Source organism: Pteropus vampyrus, unplaced genomic scaffold (genome assembly GCF_000151845.1).
Source record: "Pteropus vampyrus isolate Shadow unplaced genomic scaffold, Pvam_2.0 Scaffold81, whole genome shotgun sequence".
Classification (NCBI taxonomy): Eukaryota; Metazoa; Chordata; class Mammalia; order Chiroptera; family Pteropodidae; genus Pteropus; species Pteropus vampyrus.
The window spans coordinates 2,223,765-2,241,598 of NW_011888862.1; the positions used below are offsets into that span (position 1 = coordinate 2,223,765).

The window sequence follows — 17,834 nt, forward strand, 5'->3', positions numbered from 1 at the left end:
TTCCCCCACCCCTAGTAACCTCTAATTTACTATCTGTCTCTGTGGATCTGCCTATTCCAGACATTTCATGTAAGTGGATTCATGTAATATTTTTCCTTTTGTATCTGGAAATAATCGTTTCTTACTCATGCATCTGAAAACTTTGGGATGGCTTTGCTGATCTGTCTGGGCTTGCCTGAGAGCTACAGATTAGGTTCACGTCTATATCACAGATCTCTCATCCTCTTTGGACCAGGGCACAGGCTAGGGTATGATACGCACATAGTGATACAGAGCAGGAGTGGGCAAGCAGGAACACACAGGGCCTCTCAAAGAGTAGGCTCTGATCTGGTAAACTGTCACTTCTGTACCTCTTCCGTTAGCCAAAGGAAGTCATTGGCCAAGCCCAAAGTCTAGGGTCAGGCAGGCGTCTAGCCATGCAACTTTGTTAAAAGTGCTGTAACCTCTCCAAGCCTGTTTCCTTATCAGTAAAATTGAGATAATAGTGTTACCTTTCTCTTCTAGGGTGTTGCGATTGTTACTGAGATGCTCTAGTTTTGCAATAGAAAACAGCAGACGATATTATTGTCATTCTCAAAATGCTAAGAATAGAAAAGCAAACAAATCCAATAAAACTGTTATCTTCGCTTTTCATTGAACAAAAGAAGTTTAAGTGAGAGGAGGACGCTGGACACCTTCACAGAAATTCAGAATGGAATTTAGAATTGCCGATGGAAGCCTTTTGGAATTTGATGAACCAGTAGCGATCATTTAGCCCCTGAATTTTCCTATTGCTTTTAGCACCAGCGTCTTCAACAGGAACCTAACCACAGTCACAGTACATAAAGCAGTGGAGGGTTTCCGGTTGAAAAGACACAGGGGTATCCAGGGCTCTTCCCACTGGCATGTGTCACCCTCTCAGGAGGGTTGCATGGAGCACAGTTTGAAAACCACTAATTTAGTACAAGCTCCCTCCTCTTCCAGTTGAGAAAAGCGAAGCCCAGTGGGGTGATGTGATTTGCCCCAAATATATACAAGAAACAGAAGCTCCTTTTAAGCGCTAATAAGGCTCACATGCTGGGAAGTGTTAGCAGGGTGGCCACAAGGCCACTCTGGCACCTTCTAAGTTTTGCGCTTCTAGACCCATATCTGAATTTCTAGGACAACTTAAGAACACAGACACAGGCTTTGAAGTCACAAAGCAAAGCACAGGTCTGTGCTCTGTTTCTATCACTTACTGAATGTGTAAACTGGAGCCATTTAATCGATCTCTCTGAACCTCAGTTTCCTCATCTCCAAAATGGGCCTGACAGTACCGTCTTTACTGGGATATCGACAGGCTTGAAATTAAGCAACACAAGTAACGTATGCGGTACAATGTCTGGCACGTGGTAATCATTTAGAACAAATTAGCTATTAATCTACTTTTTAATTCGTCATTGTTGCTGTCATTCAAATTTTTTTCCAGTTTTGTGTGCACTCGGGCACAGGGGAACCTATTGGGAAATACTGAAACAGTATTAGTTGAAATCTTTAGAAATCATCATATTATTTTAGAAAAAATATATTATTTCTTAATTTTAGGGATAAACTATTAAATTTTTTTCCCAAGAGAATGGGCTGCTGCAAGGTTTATTCAGTGTGATGTCCTCGAGTGTCATTTCTGTCTCTGTGTGCCTTCTCACAAATCAGATCCAGCTGGCTAGACTGCCCCCTCCTTTAGAATAAGATAGAGATCATGCTAAAATTTTGGAGGAGGATCGTCTTGGTGTTTCTTGGGGAAGTATCTTTAGATGAGCATCTAGAACAGCATTGTCTAACAAATCATTCTGCAGTGATGGATTATGAAAGCCTCCAATTACTTGTGGCCGTTTAATACTTAAACTGTGGCTGGCGCAACAGGGAAACTAGATTTTAATGTTATTTTATTGAGTGAATTTGAATTGAAATAGCCAGAGGTCTAGAGGGTTCTTTGGATGTTCTGAGCCAACTGCAATGCTCTTGGAAATTTTTACATTTAACTCTTCAAATAGCACATCCTTGAAGATACAGACAGGCAAAAAGATGACGGGAAGGCTGCTTTCATACTGGAAGCGAGTAGAAGCAGCCAGAAAAGAATGAGATGATGTCAATTAAATGTGTCCTTTCCCAATGTGTCCTGATGAGCTTGTACTATTACCAACGGCTCACCAGGGCTTTGGGGCTCCCAATAATTTTGGTACAGTTTGAACTATTCAGTTTAGGCGAGTTGAATGTTATGTACTCATATCTTCTTGCAGTCCTCACTCAGCTGACAGATTTTACTTCCTAAGCAACTTTCAGACATTCTTCTCCAACCTCTCCTTTGTGAGACATAGATCAATTGTTTATTCAACACGATGTCTTTCAGTCATAATAGTACTGATCTCTGCATGTACTCAAGAATGTGTTTTTAGATGACAGTATGCATTGATGGACTACAACTTGTTCCATTAGCTGGCAGACACTAAGAAGTAAAAGAATAAGGTAAAGCAGGCTATTAGAGTTTGCAGAATTAAAGAGATGTACATGTCACAAGACCAGGAGGGAATGATATAGCCAAATATAACAGGATCTCTGCTTGAACTCATGCATACCCAATGACCTAGCAGTTCCACTCCTAAGTATATACTAAACACAAATGCGTACATATAGTCACCAAAAGACATATATAAGAATATTTATAGCAATTCTATTCTTTCTAACTCTAAATTGAAAATCACTCGAATATCCATCGGTGGTAGAATGGATGAAGAAATTGTGGTACATTCATACAACGACACGTGACAGTTTGGATGAATCTCAAACAATGCCGAGTGAAAGAAGAAATAAAAATAAGTAGTTTATGCTATGTGATTATATTAATATAATGTTCCAAATAGGGTCAAGCTATTCTATGGTGTTGCAAGTCAAGAGAGTGGTTTTCTTTTGAGGGGGGTGCTGGGTATCTGATATGATAGCCTGAGGTTTCTCAACCTTGACACCATTGACATTTTGAGCTGAAATTTTTTTGCTTTGGGGAGACTATCCTGTGTGCTGTAGGATGCTTAGCAGTGTACCTGTCCTGTACCCACTAAATGCCAGTAGTACCCCCGTTGTTGTGACAGCCATAAATGTCTCCAGACATTGCCAAATGCCCTCTGTGGGGCAATATTATTCCCCACTGAGAATCACTAATGGATCCCACATGCCTACCACCCCCTAGATATTCAATAAATACTTATTGAAAGAATTAATGAGTTGAGAGCTATTTAGTATCATACATCTATATAAAATAATTTTTATCTCAAGAGGTCCTTCTGCCCTTTACGAATTATAAATATAATACAAGTTTCTTCCACGAGTTAAAGGTAAGCAGTTCAAAGGCCAAAGACAACACTCATTCAGCAAAAAATAAAGGGACAAAAAAATTGAGGTCAAACCAAAAACCAATATCATATGCAAATAAAACTCCTTGCAGCAGTTTCTAAATTCAGAATCCCTAACCTGAAATTTTACTGCAAAGTTTTAAAAAATACAATAAAACAAAGGGCTTGAAATGAGACCATTTCGTTAAAATGTTAATTTTGATAATCACGGCATCATTTATTTGGATTTTTGACGTAATAGCCTAATATTCTTCACAAAGAAAAGCACAGCGTAAGCCTTAAATACATTCAGTAAAATGTGAATTAGACTTTGCCAAGAAATCTGGTTTCTCCCTAGGTTTATATTCAAGAGATTGATTGTATGTAAGCTATTTAATTCTAAACCTAAAATTCCAGTGTGCTTTTAATCCTTTCTCTGCAAAGGTCAAATATATACCTCAGGATGCACTGCCAATTGTGTAATCGAGTTTTTTTTTCCTCTCCCTTAAAGTTTATTAGTTATTTTCCTCTCCACCCTAATTTCCAAAAGTCAATAATTAATGTTAAAATTGCGCTAACCCCATTTTCAGCAGTCCGAACATCCTTTTCCACATGTCCACAAACGTTTGCATGAAAGATGCGTTTAAAAGATGGGTCTCTATTATAGTATTCTGGGGAGTGATTGGATTGGACACTTGTCCTTCCTTGATAAGGGAGATATGTTCAATTTCAAAACCATTTGCCCTCTTCGATTACCAATTTTTTAAAAACATTGTCTTCAAGTCTTTACGGACAGATGATGTTCTAGTTTTCTGTTGCCACCCAACAAATGTAATAATTTGATAAAGTAATTTCTAATCTCATGATTCTGTGGGTTGACTGGGATTATCTAGATGGTTCTCAGTGCTGTCTCTCATCTGGCTGCAGTTAAATGACAGCTGGGTCTGGAGCCATATGACAGCTTGCTTGGTCTGGACATCCAAGATGGCCTCTTCACTCCTATGTCATTGCCTGGATTTAGCTAACACAGCTGCGGCTGACCAGGCAAGTCTCCTTCTCTCCACACTGCTTTTCCACATGGCTAACTTCCTCACAACATGGTGGTCACAGGGTTGTTGGACTTCTTACCTGGTGCTGGCTTTTCTCAGAGTGAGGATTCCAAGATACCCATGTGGACACTGCAAGACTCCTAGGATTCTTCTAACCAAGGCCAAGAAATCATATCCTGCCGCTTTCACAATATTCTGTTTGTCAAAAGTAAGTCACAGAAGTAGTCTAGATTCTCGGGGGAGGAGACGACACAAAAGCGTTAATACCAAAAGGTACGGTTCATTGGGCACCATCTTTGGAGCCTCCATATCGCAGATGCGAAAAGACGAACAGTACAGTCATCCCATTTTTAAGGGTAGACTCTTTAACAGATTGCTTAATAAAGGTCTTCCTTAAATTCTCTTCATTTTCCCTTTGGCTACCGAACTGGCGGGCTTCTTGGCTCAGCAAAAAAAAACGGTAACAGGAAAGATGCTGTAGAACTGGTAGAAGCCAAGTCAGTGCTACTGGACAAGTGAACTTTGACGCATCTCCTCTCTGTCTTTATTACCCTGATGACTATGGTGGCTTCATTATGCCCATTTTCTTCCTCAGCATCCCCTGAACATAACTGAGATGTTCATAAATAACAAATAATCTTATTCCTCTCCTTGACAGTTTTCAAAGTAAAGGCAAGGTTCAGTGACAATGGGTCGAGTGTTAGTGTTTCCTAAAGTCTGCGACAGATCACACTTGGCCGTCATGTGTATACCTTGTTTGAATGCTTGGTCATTCGCCAGCCATTTCCATTCTCTCCAACTAATGGCTTCCATACCTGTTAGGCATTGATGCAGTGGATAATTACAAACTCAATTTAGAGTCTTGGAAAGGTCAACTAGATGAAGTGTTAAACCTCCATTCCTAATCATCCTATGGCAACTTTTCTGAAAATGAAGGGAAACAATATTTCCTCCAGCTTTGGCAGCAATTGACTGGGCTGAATATGTTACGGCCGGTTATTGATGTTCTTAAAATCTTAATGTTCTTTTTACATCTCAAGATTCAGATAGGAAGAGAAAATAGAAGGCATCCCAGTGGCTTCATAATTTCCTAGGGTTGCAGAAAGGCTCTCTGAGCAAAGCGTCATTGGAGAAATGCCATTAATTGGTTGTTCTTATTTCCTTCAACGGTAGCTGTCCACCACAGAGAGTTTAATGGCTGAGAAGCACTAGCTTGCAGAAAAGAATATTTTTCTAATCTCTTTGAAGAACTCTGAAGTACAAGAAGAAAGAATCTTATGTGTGCATGTATTTACCTTAGAAGTGAGAGTTCAAATACCCCTTCCCTGTGCCTCGCCACCTCTTTCCAAATAAAAATACCGTACATCAAGCATTTGAGTTACGTTAGAATGTCATTTTACAGTTTATAAAATACTTTCATAGCTAGCCCTAAATAACCTCTTTGTGTTGCCTTTTAAAAGTGTAGCCTTTCAGCCTTCATAGATTGATACTTTCACTTTTGAAGTTTAAAATCTCGTAGTTGTTTGGACTTCTTTTTGTTTTGTTGTTTGTTTTTTTAACAAGATGCTCAAATGTTAACGTGAAATATCTTCCTATATATTTTAGTTGTTTCGTTTTTGTTTTGATTTGTCTTCCCAATCTCTGAGGACATCTCGATGCTCTTTGCAACTCTGTCAAATTCCTATCAACCTCCGAGTTGATCAAGGGATCGATTTGGTTGGTCTAAAAGGGAAACATACACTAGCACATGCCGATATGGTTACATATTGCAGTATTAAAATCATGCACATATAAAGTGCGAAAGGCAGTTAAAGAAAGGTGCCAAATGATGCTGCTTCAAGAAAAAGACAGCACGAGCTTTTAGCTTCATCGATGAAAGGGATTTTAATACCGAAAGCCTAAATCTGAGCTTCTTCCTCGCGTCGCTTTGCTTTCTGCAGCAGAATCACATCCAGTGAAATTTAAAACGGATGCAATACCAAAGCATGACCTGCAACCACTGATGCTGGGGGTCCCAAACATGTTTCCAGGGACTCTCCATCCAAAAAAAAAAGGTTAAGTGAAGATTTTTTGTTAAAGAAATGAAGAGGAATTGAAGGCAAATTTGATAGGAGTGGCTTCGGGTTTGTCAGATGTTATTTTCCTCTGTGGCTCAGCATTGTGATTCAGGGATTCAAATGATGTTTTTGACAAATTCAACCACTTAAAAAATATTGGCACTGCAATTGGAAATTATTCTCAAAAGTAGAAAATTTACCTGGAATTTATTATGAAATAATACTTCTCTAAATGTGCTTCTAACTGGATTTTTAAAAATCTTTCGCTGTTTTAGGCCTTCAGAAAATGAAGTTATCTGACTAATGGAATGTGGCGTCTTCCATTCTGAATTCTAAGCTTTCTGGTGAGGCTGATTTAAAAGAGCTTAGATCTTTTTCTTTTTTGCCTCCTAGAATCTTAGTGTTAGGAAGTCTAAAGGATACAAAACATTATGAAGTTAATTCTTCTTGTGTGGCAGGTTATAATCAAAAAATTATAGATGAGAGAAAACAGAAGAAAAGTATGTCTCCAGTCCAGATGACAAATAACATACTGAAATATTTTATTTCAATTCAGATAACTTCATTTATTCATTAAACAATAAAATTAAAATCAATCTAGTTTATATTTCAGGCAAATTATAGAGAATTACTATAGACGCAAAGACTTAAAGTGCCATAAATATAAGATATATTTTGAAAAATGTTTTCAAATTAATACAGTATACTGAGTAATGCTTCTTTCTGATGTTCTTGACCAAAAAAAAAAAAAAATCTGTGTGAGCTGAATTCGTGGGTGGAAACTACTTTTGAGATACTTATAGTTTCCTCATTTATGAATCTCCTTGTTAGTGTGGCAGACAGAATTTAAGATGGGCCCCAATAATCCTTGCTTCCTGCTATTCATAGCTCTGCATATTCCCCGCTCTTTTAGTATGTGTAGGACCTGTGACTTGCTTCTAACCAATAGAATAAGGCAAAGGTGTTGGAATATCACTTCCATGATTATGTAAGATCGTAATTTCCATCTTGCCAGCAGACTCTCTCCCTTGCTGGTTTTGAGAAAGCAAGTCACCATATTGGGGAGGCCCACATGGCAAGGAACTATGGGTGGCCTCTAGCCAACTGCAGCAAGGAACTGAGGCCGGTGGTTCAGCATCCCAAAAAGGAATCTAATCCTGCTCAAAATCACAGAAGTGAGCTGGGAAGTGGAGCCTTCCCAACCGAGGTTTCGGCTCAGACCCCAGCCCTGCGCGACGCTTTAATTGCAGTCTCATGGAAGAACTTGCAAAAGATGACCAAATTAAGCCATGCTCATTCTGCTGACTCTTAGAAGCTGGGAGGTAATGTGTGTATTTTGTGGGAATTTGTTATGTAGCACTAGCTAACTCGTAAAGTTAGTATCTGTGATAGGACAGAATGATGATTCCCCCCAAGATGTCTATGTTCTGATCCCTAGAGCCTGTGACTGTGCAGATGTGATTCAGTTAAGGATGGGGTGGTTAACCAGGGGGAGCCAATGCAATCTCAAGGGTCCTTATAAGTGAAAGAGGAAAGCGGGTGAGTCAGGAGGAAATTGGAAGATGCTTCACTGCCAATTTTAAAGATGGAGGAAGGAGCCATGAACCGGGGAATACCAGAAGTCTCTAGAAACCGGAAAAGGTTCCAGAATGAATGCAGCCACGCTGACACCATGATTTTAGCTTAGTGAGGCCCATTTCAGACTTTTTACCTTCAGACTTGTAAGGAAAGAAAATTTATATTGTTTTAAGTGACTTAGTTTGTGATAACTTATTATCACAGCAATAGGAAACTAATACGGTGTCTATGCCTTTTTTCTTAGCATCTAAGGACAAATGGCCTTCTTCACAGGTTCATCTACTCCTAATAGACTGCACTGGAGCCGTGAATATCTGCTTCCGTTTCTAGCAGTGAACAAATAAATACCGTGCCACTGAGCGTTGCTCTAGAGAAAATTAGCATATTTCCCACAGCCTCGTGCTAATGTTTATCTTTCAATTGTTTCTTCTTAGGGGTCTCAGCACTCACTGTCTCAGTCAAGGATTGTTTGGGTTCAAAGAATATAATCTATTCAAGTAAGTGTTTAAGTGAATAGAAATTGGGAGTAAGTGTAGCAAGTAAGTCTCAGAGGATGGAATCATAACGCAACCGTGTTCTGTTTGCTTATTGCGTGTTCGTAACAGCTCTCCAAGGCCAGTTCTGACTTAGCCCTCTACGAAACCTCAGGCAGGCCCGTAAATGTATGAAGCAGGTTTGAGAAAATTCTCCAAATTTTCCAAATGTAGCCTCTACTCTACAGGCATGTGCTGCTTCCGCCAGCCTGTCCCCTTTGCCTTTTTTTAAAAATTAAGTCACAGGTCATATCCCGCAGTGAATAAGGAGTTTCAAGTCCCAAACTCTTATTTTTAGTACCTCCTTTGAAAGTCCTACAGTACTCTGCTTGGCACGTCACAGTGATCAGCATCTATTGGCTTGAAGCTTCAGCTGAATCTGCTTTAATCATCTTAGCATCCTGTAAAATATAAATACATGTGGCTTCGATCTCTTTTCCTCGTAGGATGGGATCAGGCATCCTAAGGGACCCAAAGCACCGTGGAGTATATTCTTCTTATCTGGCAGGTGATAATTAGGTACTTACAGATGCTAGAAAACAAACAAACGTCCACTCCCAGAACTGCTGATAGATATCATACTGAGATATTTTACATGAATTATTTTATTTCTAACAGAATGGTGATCAACCAGCCCTCAGGTGGCAACCAGGACTGCTCGGGGGGCCACCAGCATCTGTAACCTTTACTTCTACTCAGCCTCGTAGATGACTTGGCCCCCAACTCTCCTCGACCGTGTCTCTTAGTTCTTCTGGAGAGAGGAATCTGTTTGTCTCATTCCAACACTGGGGACCAATCAGCTGTGCTCAGATGATGATGTCGGAGGACGGACTTGGGCAGAAGAGACCAGGCAGGCAGGACAAACAGGCCCACTGCCACGCTGTCACACTCACGCGTTCTTCAGTCGGTAGAGCCACATCCCATTTCTTATCTGCTGGATGCTTCTTGTTTCCTGTGAACGAGGGAAACGAGTGAGGGCTCAGAAGCAGTGCCTTGCTTCTGTACATAGCAAACAGTGGGAGCCCAGGGACTGTGTTAAAGCCACCTAGGTTTGGCTCTGTGGGATAGGCCTGAGGACCTGGGATGCTGGTTCTCCACTGTCTTGGTGAGCACATTCAGAGTTACTTTAAAGATCTCCAAGAGCCACCACCGCTTAGATAGTTTATAAATTTGCTGACATGTCACTACCCCACATTGCATCTTCCTTCAAGTGACGAATTTTATTTTAAATCACAGGTACAGGGAGTTGAATCGGTCAAACTCATAAATTCACAACACAAAATGATCATCATAGACCCATGCAAGGCCCCTCTCTGGTTTTATTTATTTATGTTCACACCCGCTCCCATCTCCCCTAGGAGAAAACTGTTATATTTAGTGTGTATCCTGTCATTTTTTATTGCATTCTTCTAATCCTATTGCGGCTGTTTTACGCACATGTATTTTGAGCCTGTGTAAATTGCATTAGGTATTTCACACTGTTTTGCATGTAGCTCCACATGTTGACACACTCACCAGCGATGCATGATTGTGCATTTTATCCATTGACTTCTTTGATCATGCTGTTGCTGTATTGCCCCATCTAATGGGAATACTGGCTGTCTGCTCCAGTTACTGGGGCTCTGTGCCACTGCTTGGGACCTCATGGGAGCAGATGGGCCGCTGTCAGCAGTGCACTGCCCTCCCCACCGTCGTCATCATACTAACTGTTCCGAGTCTTTCTCGAGTGTGTTGAGTTCCAGTCCTCCTTCCCCTCATCCACTGATCCCTGCCCCGCAGGCCTCCCCTCCGAGCCGATACCCACCGCCTCTGCGACAAATCGGCAGAACATGATCCAACGCAGCCAGCCATGAGTGAGCCAAACCACAGAGCAGCTGGCACCGGAAATGCGATTTCTAGTGGCTTCTCCAAGGGCACAGCCCTGCGGCAGACCCCTGTTCGCTTTATTCGTTTAGGAAGTAAATCGCAAAAGCAGGGAATTAATTACAACCTGAAGAAGGAAAAGTCAGCTTCTCCTCAACAAAGTGACAACTGACCTTTCTCCTACTCACGATAAAAAGAGGAACAAAGGAAGGAAGGAAGAAAAACTATTATAACCCATAATATGATTTTTCCCCAAGGGTTCGTGTTATTTGAAAGGTTTGGGTTAGTTGGAGGAAATTAAATAAACCGTTATATTACATTGTTGTGCTTTTAGCTACAAAGTGTTCCCTATGGTGAGCAATGTTTCCCATGAGTTGCCGTCAGAAATATTTATCTGCCCAAGGTCCACACAAAATGAATTTTGCTGGGAAGCTGTTTTTACATAAAAAAACCTACAGTGACATTTTCTTTCATGATGCTGACCCTGACAACATAATGATGTTCAATGAATGGCTGGAATTTTTCAAAATCTCTCCCCCTTACAGAAAATCACACCAAAAATTTTTAAGCAGCTATAGGAAAATCGGAAAGGGAGAATCAATTTTGAGAGCAGCGAAAAGTGTGAAGAGTCTGAGATGATGTTTCTAAAACCAACCTTCCCTCTGTGAGTTTTATTTTAGGGCCCTGCTGTTGTGCATTGCAGATAATATCACCCGACGAGAACCGCGTGGGAAGAAGCTTCAGTCGGGCTGTTTGTTAACACTGGGTGAACACTTGATTCTGGTTTTTTCCGTGGTCTGAAAGCCCACTTCGGAGCCATTTGGTTCTTTGCCCTGTGAGCCCAAGGAACTTTCACCAACACATCACACATTGTATTTCAAAAGAACACCGTTACTGCCGCAGTTCAGGCTCTGCGCCTTTCATAAATATGTTTGTTTTTCTGTCTTACAGAAGCTGCAAGGAATCGATACTCCTGACTGTCATTCAGCCTTACCCTGTAAGTGTCCTGTGAGTAAGAGTGCCACCGTATGATCTCGGGCTTCTGGTCTCCTCCTCCCGCTCCAGTAAAACCACGACGACGAATAACAGCAGAGAATAATAGCACGCATTTGCAATATGAGTCCAGGATTCTTGATTAGTCGTATTTTGTACAAACCCAATCATTGGAGAGAAAAGAAAATAATGCATTTCCTAAATATCTGGAAAATCAGCTCTTCAGTCCTATGTGACTCTTACATCTGGAAATGCCACGAAACTCAAGACTTTCTTGTAGTTTCCAGTTTAAGAATCATAAATCTAATGGGAATATCTAATTGTAGGAGGTTGAAGTGGGATTGTTTTTCTTACCCCCATCTAAATAATTTGGTAGAGAACTGGATATTTCATGAGACTTACTTTAAAGGTGGTTCTTGGAGGGAATCTGGTCATCGTAATTTCATTCAACAGCCTCAATCAGGAGGGGGGAAGTGATTAAAATCTTACTGTCTTCAGTCCCCATGGTTTTTTAAACAAACGACTTTATCATGATGTAATCCACCTATTATGAAATTCACCCATTTTGAGCATACACTTCAGTGATCTTTATAAAATTGACTGAGGTACACAGCCATCACCACAATGACAGGACGTAAGGGAATCGAGATTTGAGATCCAGTTGCCAGCAGTACAGCAGGCGATTCCCACACCTGCTCAGAACTCCAGTTTCCCATCTGAATGAAGAGAATGTTAAACCCTATCCCAGGGCCACCCTGCTCCTCCATCTCCTGAGTCCACGATTCCTTCCATGGAAAGCAGAGCCGGTCCGTTTTTAGATGGTTTCAGTTAACCCACATGTCACTCACACTTGCCTCAAATCTACCCAGACTTCTTCATTTCTCTGCAGTGAACAAATTCATTTTGGTAAAGCCAGTGTAAATGATGTATACAATAAGCAAGCGATTGACCAATTATAAATTCCCAGTGGAACTTCAGGTTGACATTGTCTTTCCTGGAAAATCTCTCCCCACTTTATAACCTAGTAGCAATGCAGGATCTGAACCATTTGACCCCGAACGAGGTTCTTTTTGCAGTATTGGCTAACATTTTGCCCATGCAGTAAATTTAGAGAGAGGAGTTTTGCCTTTAAGTTAAGGGTTGCGTCTTATGACTCTGCTTTCTGTCTTTGCCATTTGAGTCTGCGTGACTTGTTATTCATATGAGTGAGTACTCATTACTATCGCTGAGTCATAGAACTTTCTTTTAACAGATAATCTGGAATTTTCTAGACGTTCAGGTGGCTCTTGCTGTTGTGCTACATTGAAAGTCAATATTTAGCCACAACATTTAGGAGCACGTTCTTACGTTGGGCGTTGCATGTTCTTATGGCTACGCCTCTGCTCTTTGGTCCTTCTCTCCTTCTGGGTCATTGGAGATGAAGTCTCATCTTTGACTTGCCTTTGCCCGGCCCTCCTTCCTGAAATGCCCACCACGTATTCCACCCACGACCTCCTCAGCCTATTTAAATCCTTCTCACCTTTCAAGTCTCAGTACAAATTCTAAATGCTGCCTTAGAGTTTCTCAATATTGGCCCTGTTGACATTCGTGCTGGAGAATTCTCTGTCTTGGGCGCTGCATTGTGCACTATACGGGGTTCAGCATCATCCCTGGCCTCTACGCACAAGATGCCAGTAGCAGTTCTCTCTGAGTTGTGGCAATGAAAAATGTCTCCAGATAGTGCCAAAGGTGCCCTGGGGAGCAGAATGTCCCCTACTTGGGAACGACTGCCCTACCTAAAGTCTTCCCTTACTTATCTAGCCCGGAGAGGCTCTTTCCTCCTGTTTCAATTGAAATGAAAGAGTTGAAATCCCAAAGTTACTTAAATAGATACATTAAATGTAGAGAGGAGAGCAGATGGGAGAAGAAGAAATTGCAAATTTTTACCTATATTTTTGTGTTTGGATTTTCCTACAAGCAAATTGCTTTTTTAAAAATAAATTTAATTGAGTTTTATTTATTTGCTAAACATTCTCTTGGTAGTCAGGATTGACATACAGAAACAGATGACTGGCCAGACCAAAAGAAAGTCCATAGATTTTACTTTTATCATTGACAATAAAAATTAGCACTTTAATTTCTCTGCAGCTTGCTGGCTAGCATTTTTTATGTTGTATGTCTTCTGTATAATAAGGTCCAGTCAAGACAGAAAACCAGCGTTTATACCTTCTTGTCACACTCCATGTGGGCTCAGGGCACCCCAACATGACCCGGTCACAGAACTCAGTCTCCAATGAGGCCCGGGAAAGGGGGCCTGGTAGAAAACCATAGGATCCTCAAAATTCTTTGATGAGAAAGATTTCTTAACAGGTTGCCACATTATATTTTAAGTAATATGCAGGGCTCTCTCTCTTCACCATTTTTCCTTTATTTCTTAGAAAAAAAAAATCGTGGAAATGCAGAAGCAGAAAAATATGTCAGCAAATCTTTTCCCCAGAAACAACCAGTAAATATTTGGCTTGCCTTTGCCCGGCCCTCCTTCCTGAACTGTCCTCCTTCCAAGTCTTGTTCTATGCCTTGTCAGTAGCCCAGATCATAATGTATGTACAGTTTTACTTTGCCTCTTCCACTTAACATATCAAGCATTTTCCCATGTCATTAAGAATTCTACATGAGCATCATATGCATGGCTGTAAAACATTACATTGAACTGATATCTACTTAAGCAACTCCCTATCATTGAGCCCTTCGTAATGTCTTTAATGTTTTGTTACTGTAAATAACTCTGCAAAGAACATCTTCGTGTATAAATCTTTGTCGGTATTTAGTTGTTTTTCCTCTGTACAGAATTTTAGGAGAATTTCTGAGTTACTCATGAATTTCATTTGTTTGGTTCTGACACACTATCATTATCTTTCCTTATACAGCTACTATTTTTTATTACAGAACTTTCTTGGCTAGCTCCTTCTTTTCCTTCCCACGGTTCCCAAGTCCAGAACTTCCAGAACTTCCCAGTTCAACCTTACCTGAGACAGAGTATTTAAAAAGTCTCTGTAACCTCCCCTCACACAACCCCAACTCAGTGGGACTTGGGCTAAGTCATTATCGGTTCTGGTGTCTCTGAGCTACCATGATTCACATTCCCTCAGGTTCCTTCTAGGCCAAAGAGCTGAGGGACCTGCTTGCCCTCCTCTCACTTCCTGCCTACCTTCCAGTGTGTTCTACATACCTGAGGGGTGGCTACTCTCCTCATAGAAGCCCCAGTATAGCAAATGCTATCAGAACTGGGACCATATTCCTTTGGAATGTGTCACGCCAAGCTTGTCAGCCCAATTTCCAGCTGAGAGCACCAGTGAGTCTTTGCCTGTGTGCTTTTTCTGGCCACAGGAACATGCTCATGGAGCAGTCCAGAAATGTTGAGGAATTATCACTTCTGGAAGAGCAGCCGTTTCATCGCTGATTGACAAATACCCTAGCCCCTTCTCTCCTCACTACAGCTCCCGAGGCTGTGGTCTGCCTTGTTTTCTGAGGCTGTTGGTAGGGTTAAGCTCCAGTTGCTTACAGTAGCGGCTAACAACAATAAATGCTTTATTGGCTTACTGCCCTTCCCTACGGCCCTTCCCCTGCTTACTCACCATGCTTCCTGGGAGCACCTCCCAGATCTGCGACTTGCTTGTGCATCTTTGTCCTAGGGTCTGCTCTGAGGGGGCTCCAAATAAGTTATCCAGTGATAACTGGACTAGTTAGTCTTCACGAAACATTCCCTCAATGCCTACTGTATAAGTAGGACTGTAGGGATTGCAAGTTCAAGACCTTACACTTCGGTTTTAGAACTTAATCCTGTCTATGTAATTTTTGTTCAAAAGATGTTCTAGTCACTTCTAAGAGCATCTAAAAGCATCAGGAGGATGCCACACATTTATCGTGGCCACCTTGGCGACAGCAAATTTTGAAAGAGGTGCAGGGGTTGATTAGAGACCTTCTAATCTTAAAATTAATTAACAGCAGGAGGATCTGATTATTCTAAACGGTAATTACTTGTCATTTCCACCAAAGGATATGAAGTGCTTGTGATCAGCACCTACAGGTCTGCATTTTGCTAAGAATTAATTCATCGGGGTTTTGAGTGGTTCACATTGTATATTTTTTGAGCCTCAAAGAGAGATCCAAGTTAAAACTGCAGTCATGACTGGTTTACCTTCCCCATGTATCACAAGTAACTCCAACCACTAGAATAAGCCACTCTTCTGTCGATTCTAATTGACTAAACTTCAGACTTGAAGAGCTATGTTTTTAGTATCAAAAGTCATTTTGATTATTATCAAAAATAATGAAATAGTCACAAATTCAGAATAAGAAAAATGCACTAGTATGGATTCTTAGCGAGACTTTTATCCCAAGTCTGTTGACTTCCAAATATGTATAAAATAATATTTACTTAACTCCCGTGGCTATCTCATTTGCTTTCAGGTTTTCTTAGATTACCAGGTTTGTCATTAGGGCGTGATAAATAAATATGGAAATGAGGCTACAGGAGATGGGTGTCCTATATAGCTATGGAGAGAAGACAGACTCGTCCCCAGTTTAACAAGTTCTGCATTATGGGGCCACTTACTTTCGGGGAAAATAACCATATATACTTCCATGGGGACATCATTGCATTCTAAGATTACATATCAAATGAAATGCATGAAAAAATGAAGTTCTGTTAAATATACTTTTTATTGAGACAAGGAATTATGTAGAACAATTTAGAAAATATGGTAAAATATTACATTAAAGAATTCAGATGCATAGAGAAATCCACCTCGGTCTCTGGTACATTGAACATGTGAAATCATCCTTCATTCCCAAACGATGCTGGAAAAATGGGGTGTTACCACACGCTGACGTCTCATCTAATTAGTAGTGTCTGTTCAGAGTACCTTTATTACAGCCCCTTCACTTGTGCTAAACTCATCATGCCAGTGTAAATATCGCTTGCTTAAAATCATTGAGAGAGAAGAATGTTTTCCCTTCAGCTAAAAAAATGGGACATCAAAAGCAAATGAACTCACTACTATATGATTTGGTCGTTAATCATTACTAAACTTGACCTATAATTACCAGGATACCGATGAGAACACCACTGTCACGTCATGTCAGCTGGGCAAGAGGACTTTTAAAGTCACATTGAGCATGTTCAGAGCTGTTCTTTTTGAGGAGCAGCCATTCGGAGTTTTAGGGGAGTGTTTTCTTTTCGTTTGGGGTTTGGGATTTGAGGTTTGGTTTGGTTTGGTTTGGTTTTTTAAGGGACAGTCATTCTCTTAAAATGTCTTGCTTAAGTGAAGGAGTGAAGGCTCCAGAGGCTGAACCATCCATCCATCTATCCAGGCCTGACACTGTAGAGGGTAGAGGGGAACTTTCAGAATAACACGATTCCCCCAGTATTAATGCAAAATTCCACCCCAGAATATACCCGCCTGTTTTACTATGTTTTTTTTTCCAACAATGATTTTGTTTTAATGTAGTGTTTTACATTATTCTAGTAAAAAAAAAATACTCTATTATTATGTATTATATGCACATAACATAAATCTACCATTTTAACCATTTAAAAGGGTACGATCCTGTGGCATTAGGTACATTCAAAATCTTGTGCAACCATTGGCACCATCTAGCTGTGGAACTTCTTCATCACTCCAAAGGAAAAGCCATACCCCGTTCTACATTGCCCCGCCCCCCAGCCCCTGGCAGCCACTAATCTCCTTTCGTCTCTATGGACTTGCCTGTTCTGGAAATTTCATATAAAATGAAATCAAATCCTACAATATGTGGCCTTTTGTGTCTGGTTTCTTTGAATTGATGTTTTCGAGGTCCGTCCATGTTGTAGCATGTATCATAACTTCATTCTTTTTATGGATGAATAATATTCCATTGTATGGATGGACCACATTTTACTTATCCATTCAATCATTGTTTTTTTCACTTGGTCTCAAGTATACTTGTATTTGATAAAGATGAGAATCCTTTTTTTTTTTTTTCATTTTACTTGAAAGTCAAAGTACGAGACACCCTAATTGGCTTTTGTGCCTTGAGATTAATGCAATACACCAAGTTTGAGCGTCTGTGTTGATTCTAGAGTCAATTACTAGAATTCTTTACACAGCAGCCTCAGTCTCTTAGTACTATATGTATTTGACCATTTTAATCTATAAAATAGCAATTGTATGATTCAAACTAAATATTTACCTCCATATGAGGTTCAATAGAGAATCCAATTCTTTTTTAAAATAAACAAATAGTGCAGACACCTAGATATGAGTTCCATTCCCCTCAGGTTTTATTAAACTTATGCAACAAGGGTGATTCTCAGATGCAGTAAATTTACCAAGATGATGCAGCGCGGGATCGCAGCAGCCTTCTAAGCAGGATTTCCCATCACACTTGCAGTTTTAG

General features: G+C 40.5%; 1 protein-coding gene across 1 annotated transcript in view; it reads left to right on the forward strand.

Moving 5' to 3' along the window:
* The window catches only part of FRMPD4 (FERM and PDZ domain containing 4), a 755,715-nt gene that overhangs the window by 690,466 nt on the left and 47,415 nt on the right, over positions 1–17,834 (forward strand). Inside the window, exon 8 of the mRNA XM_011363039.2 lies at positions 11,376–11,421. Within this exon, the coding sequence (XP_011361341.1) occupies positions 11,376–11,421 (46 nt within the window). The remainder of the gene's footprint in view (positions 1–11,375; positions 11,422–17,834) is intronic.